The sequence below is a fragment of the Echinops telfairi genome, unplaced genomic scaffold (genome assembly GCF_000313985.2).
Source record: "Echinops telfairi isolate 266 unplaced genomic scaffold, ASM31398v2 ScPeMD7_22;HRSCAF=79, whole genome shotgun sequence".
NCBI lineage: Eukaryota > Metazoa > Chordata > Mammalia > Afrosoricida > Tenrecidae > Echinops > Echinops telfairi.
This window is the reverse complement of record NW_022103919.1, coordinates 6,051,489-6,056,742: the sequence shown is the minus strand read 5'-3', so window position 1 is coordinate 6,056,742 and position 5,254 is coordinate 6,051,489. Positions and strand designations below refer to the sequence as shown.

Genomic DNA, 5,254 nt, shown 5'->3' with positions numbered 1-5,254 from the left:
CGGGAAGAGGCTGTGGGCACCGGACTGCAGAGGGTTTGGCTGGCAGCTGGCACCGCCACTGTGTACGATGATTTGTTACTCTCTATTACTACGGTGGGAAGTGAAGTTTAATGTTACTGGGGAGATGCCACCTATGCCGGTTTATTAGATTCTGATTCACGGCAACCCATGTGTGCAGAATAAATCCTTGCCCCCTACGGGCTTTGGGTGGCTGGTTTCATAGAAGCAGGCCTCCTTCCGAGGCACCTTGGATCTATGCAGACCTCCAGCTCTCCGTTAGCAGCCTAGCCCACAAACCACGTACACACCTGGGGAGTCCCTCCCTCCACACTAGTGAAGGGGGAAACCTTACTTTCCATTTACCTGATCCCATTCTCCAGAGGGGCAGACCAAATGCCCCCCCACCCCCGCCTTATCTAGGCATGGCCCACAACCAAGAAGTGCCAGAAGCAGCACCCCCACCCCCCGCTTGCTACCTCATCGGCATCCTCAGCTCAGCACGCAGGACCAACTTGCCCATTAATTCAAGTCATGTCTGTCTGTCTGTATTCAGGTTGAATCACTTGCTGGTGTAATCTGAGGCCCTTCCTGCCCGTTGGCAAGAAGGGGCCAGGCCACGCTCTTCCTCTGTGGCAGAGCCTCTTCAGAAGGATGGCTCTCAGGCAGGACAGGGGTAGTTGAAAACATTGAATCAGCAACCCAAGGAAATCTTCGCTGCCCACCTCCTTCAGGCTGGTCTAACCCCCGGCCCGCCAGAGCCCCTCTCCACAGCAACTCCGGGGCCTGCCAACAAGAAAGGGCAGTGATGCCTGGAAGGAATGCACCTCCATGCCCTCTGAAGCTCAGACCTGGCTAAATCGCCTGCCTGCAGAGGGGAAGCGAACAGCTTTGCAGGGCATGTGCCGTGGATGAGCCCGAGAATGACATTTTGTAAACGACGGAACTATGGAGTTCTGTTTCCGTCCTCCGCGGGCTGTGATCTGATCACTGGCAGGTCCGCATGGAAGGACCCAGCCTCTCTGTGCCGCCTGCCCCCAGGACCCTGCCTCCCCCACCTCCCCTCCTGGGGCTCAGCAAGGGGAGGCGAGGAGTCCCCTGGAGGAGCAGGCGGAAGGGGCCCCAGTGGGAGGAGGAACAAAATAGATAACATTTCTGAGCAAGGAAGCTCCCGCCCAAGCCCACGTCTGCTTGCCAGGCTTAGGGAGGGAGGGTCTGGCTGCCATTCCAGAACCACGCAGATGGTGTGCAGGGGAGGGGCTGGAGTAAAAACCCAGGCCACCACCCTTAGGGTCTGGGTCTGGACCACTGTCCACCCCCTGGCCTCTCCCAGTCCTGCACTGTCTCCCGTGCTGGGTTCATTTCTGGTGGCCATCCCTGGGAATGGGCTGAATCCCAATCTCCTGTCAGCCTTCACTCTTGGGGACCACTTCTTCTGGGCCTCCCATGACAATGTCTATGGGGGAGGGGGTGTTGGGGTGACCTGGTGAGGTTGTGGGTCTCAGAGGGCTGAGGAGGTCAAAGTGCGGTTTGCATGGGGGAGGGGAGTGGACCCTAAAGCTTCGCCCATTCCCAAGCCTCAGGGCCGCCATCTGTTAGGTGCAAATGAGTCACACTGCCTTCGTGACCTTGAATGGGGCTCAGAGAGCCCTCAAAGGGGAGGACACTTTGCAGCCTGTGTCTGTCTACATAATGAGCCCTCCTCCCCATCCCTCCACCACCACCCATGTTGTCACTGGTCTTGAGAGCAGGCCATCCAGGGAGGTCACGTTAGCCCTGTTCAAAAAGGAGAGAAGCCCCTTGCCCAGTCGCACGACTGGTTAATGGGTGAACTGGACTTCGGGTGAGCCTGGTGCCGGGGTTGCCTTTATGCATGGCAGGTCCTCCACCGGTTTGTCCTCCCTGGGCTGAAGGCACGCAACAACAGCGGAAGGACCGAGCTTGAGGGCAGCAGGGGCCTGCTGAAGCCACCTTGTCCCCTGTTACCTGAGTCCCCTCTTCTGGGTGCTCGTGATTCCAGACCAGCAGGCTTTGTGAGACCCAGAGTCCGGGCCTAGGACAGCTCTCAGGCTGCCATGACTCCCAGAGCCCACCTCTGCCTCAAGAGAGGGCTCGGATGGCCCAGGACATGGCAGGTGACATGCTGTGGTCCCTGCCGGCCACCAGAGCCTCTACCCTCTGCTTAACCCCTGTGCCCTGCAGCTTCTCTCTGAGAGCCAAGGCCACACGGCTCACATGGTCAACGCCGTCAGCGACGTCCTGGACGCCCTGCAGAAGGAGCGGGGCCTGGGCCGGCCCAGAGCCAAGGCTGATCTGCAGAGGGCGCCTTCCAGGGGATCCAGGCCTCGGGGCTGCGCCAACGGTGAGCAGGGGTTACTGGGGAACAAGAGAAATGGGGTGAGGCTTTCCCTGTCTCCTGGATACTACAGCCATCACACTTTGACCCTCCAGCCTTCCCACCCCACCATGCTGAGTCTTATCTGCACCCTCAAGTGACCCTCCTCCCAAGCCAAAATGGGCATGATGCCCATTTCCCAGAGGAGGAAATCGAGGCTCAGAGAGGGCAATTCACTCACAACCCCCATACGGGGTGGCAGGCCCAGGGCTCCAACTCAGGCCTGGATTTGTGGTGAAAGGGGCAGTGCTGGTTACCAGAGACCTGGGGACAGCAACAGGGCGGAGGAGGACATGGAGCTGGACCCGAAGCTCCTGACTGGCCTTCTGTGCCCCAGGCTCTCGGCCCCGAGATTGTTTGGACGTGCTGCTGAGTGGCCAGCGCGAGGATGGTGTCTACTCCGTCTTCCCCACCCACGACCCCGCCGGCTTCCAGGTCTACTGCGACATGAGCACCGAGGGTGGCGGCTGGACGGTGAGTCGCCCGGCTGGGCAGCTCAGTCAGACCCCCCCCCCCCCCTCCGCTCTGCGGACAGTGGGGCCCCCTGGAGTGACACACAGGGCCACGCAGACAAGTCCAGGGTGCACTTGGACAAGCTCTGCCCTGGGTACCTCCGGTCCCAGCCTCCACAAGCTAGCCATAATCTTTCCAAAGAACTCTGAAACAGGGAGAGTGGAGGAGCCTGCAAAGGGCAGAGAGTCCATCCGTGCGATCCCCACGGTCTGTCCGCCCTCTTCAGCGTGGCCTGTCGGTGGGAGAGCAGAGAGAGTACATATGACCGTGGGCGTGGCTGTGCTACACCAGCGACCGGCTGGTATATCATTCCCACAAGTCCTGAAAGATGCTTCTGATTTCTCTGTAAAAAATAATTTCTAAACACTGCTGAAGTCATTCTGAGCTGGCAGGCGGTGCCAAGCCAGGGGGCAGGTGAAGGATCCGGGGGTTTCTTGTGGAGGTGATGGAGATGTTCTAAAACTGGCTGTGCCGACGGCTGCAGAACTCGGTGGCGAGAGGGAGAACCATCGGATCGTACGGTGTGGATTACAGCGCCACACAGGCGTGGAGACCAGCAGGCAGCAGGAATGAATGGTTCGGCCCATGGGACATAGTTTGCAAAACCCCTGCTCAGCTCCGGGAGCCTGTGGGCTCCTGACGGGGATGGAGGAATTGGTGGGCTCTGACTCTACCCTCTGGCTTGGGCTTGGAGGCAGACATGATACTGACAATTGGGTGACTGTGAGCATGTAAAAAAAAAATCCATGTTAAAAAAATTCCACTGAGCCATGAGTAGGTCATGCTTAGGACAGGGCGGGCAGGGCTTGGCGAGAAGACATAGGTGAGCCCTCTTTCAACCCACTCAATCCCCTGGCTGGAGCCCTGGTTGTGTAGTGGTTATGTGTTGGGTTGGTAAACCACGATGTAAGCAGTTTGAAACCACCAGCCACCTTGTGGGATAAAGACCAGGCTTTCTACTCCCATAGAGAGTTACAGTCGCCTATAGGGTCACCATGAGTCAGCGTCAACTCAGTGGCAGTGCGTTTGGTTTTTACTTATCTTCTGGCCAGGTACCCTTAAGCAGTGAACAGCCTGCACCATTGTCCCTGGAAGTCTATGCACTGCCCTGAAAGCGGTTTCTCGTCCCCTGACCCTTTGTAGCTGTGTTGGAACACCCAGTGACAGTGGAAGACAAGACCAGTAGGAACGGATTCTTTCTCGATATTTGATGGCAAGCTATGTCTGAGCACCTGCTGCCTGCTGGGTCCTGGACAGGTGTGGAACTGGGGTTGTCTCCAATCCAGTTCTTCCAAGAAACGGAGCACCTGTGGAGGCCTGGAGTTAGCAGAAGTGGGGAGAGGCTCTGAACGTGCTTCCTGGAAAGCAGGGGTTTTCGGGTGAGCCTCAGTGGGCAGGTTCCGGGTCTCTGAGTGTTCAGGGGAGAGAAGTTGTTCTCGGAAGAGGAAGCAAAGCCCAGCAGCCCGCAGGGTGGGTGGCAGCACATTCAGGGAGCAGAGAGCCCACTGCAGCATGTGGTACTTTGCTGAGATGAGGGCACAATTGTCAGTACCCCCAGGCTGCAGGGTTGGGGACAGACACAGGGGAGCCATGGTGGGGGTTAGAGGGAGGCATGCATGATGGGCTGAGAACTGTACGTCAGAAACCATGACTGGGTTCTGTCCATCCTAGAGTGGGGAGAGAAGGGGAGGAGCTGTTTTACCTTGCCCCTCCACCAGAGGGCCCCATCATCCAGGCTGATAGCCCCGCCATGCGCCCTTGGGCAAGTTTCTCTGAGCCTCAGTTTTTTCTGCTGTGAAATGGGGGTGCTCCCCTGCACCAGCTAGAGATCGTAACTACCAGAGCAGAAAGTGACTGGGTTGAGGCTAAAAAGGAGTGTAGGGAAGAGAGGCTGAGAAACCGGTTCAGGGCCTGGGCCAGAGCAGGTCATGCCTAAGCCTGGTGAAACCCCCATGGACTGCCGCCGCGGCCTCTGCCACTCACCAAACACGATCCGCCCCCACCCCCCCAACAAGATGGCATCCAGTGCTGGCTGGGGGGTGGCCTCCCTGGTCACCATCACAGATGGTTCTGATTGGTGGAATCTGGGTCACAGGACTACAACACTCCCTGAAAGGAAGCCTGGTGCTTATAGCAGCCACAGTGGGAGCCGGTTCCGCCCCGGCCAGTCTGCAGAAGATGGGAATTCCCCATAGGAATGAGAGTCCCTAAGGCGCTTGTCCACTTCAGGGGTCTAGGGGAAGGACCTAGTCTTCCATTACCACTGGCGCACTGGGCAGCTAGCATAGGATGGCTATTCGATGGCGGTTGACAAACCCCAAGCCACGGTCTGGGTAAGACACCGGCCAC

At 58.2% G+C, this 5,254-nt stretch overlaps 1 protein-coding gene across 1 annotated transcript in view; it reads left to right on the top strand.

Moving 5' to 3' along the window:
- Nucleotides 1-5,254, top strand: part of FIBCD1 (fibrinogen C domain containing 1) — a 64,180-nt gene that overhangs the window by 43,487 nt on the left and 15,439 nt on the right. The window contains exons 3-4 of the mRNA XM_045288520.1: nt 2,200-2,359; nt 2,730-2,866. Of these exons, the coding sequence (XP_045144455.1) occupies nt 2,200-2,359; nt 2,730-2,866 (297 nt within the window). The remainder of the gene's footprint in view (nt 1-2,199; nt 2,360-2,729; nt 2,867-5,254) is intronic.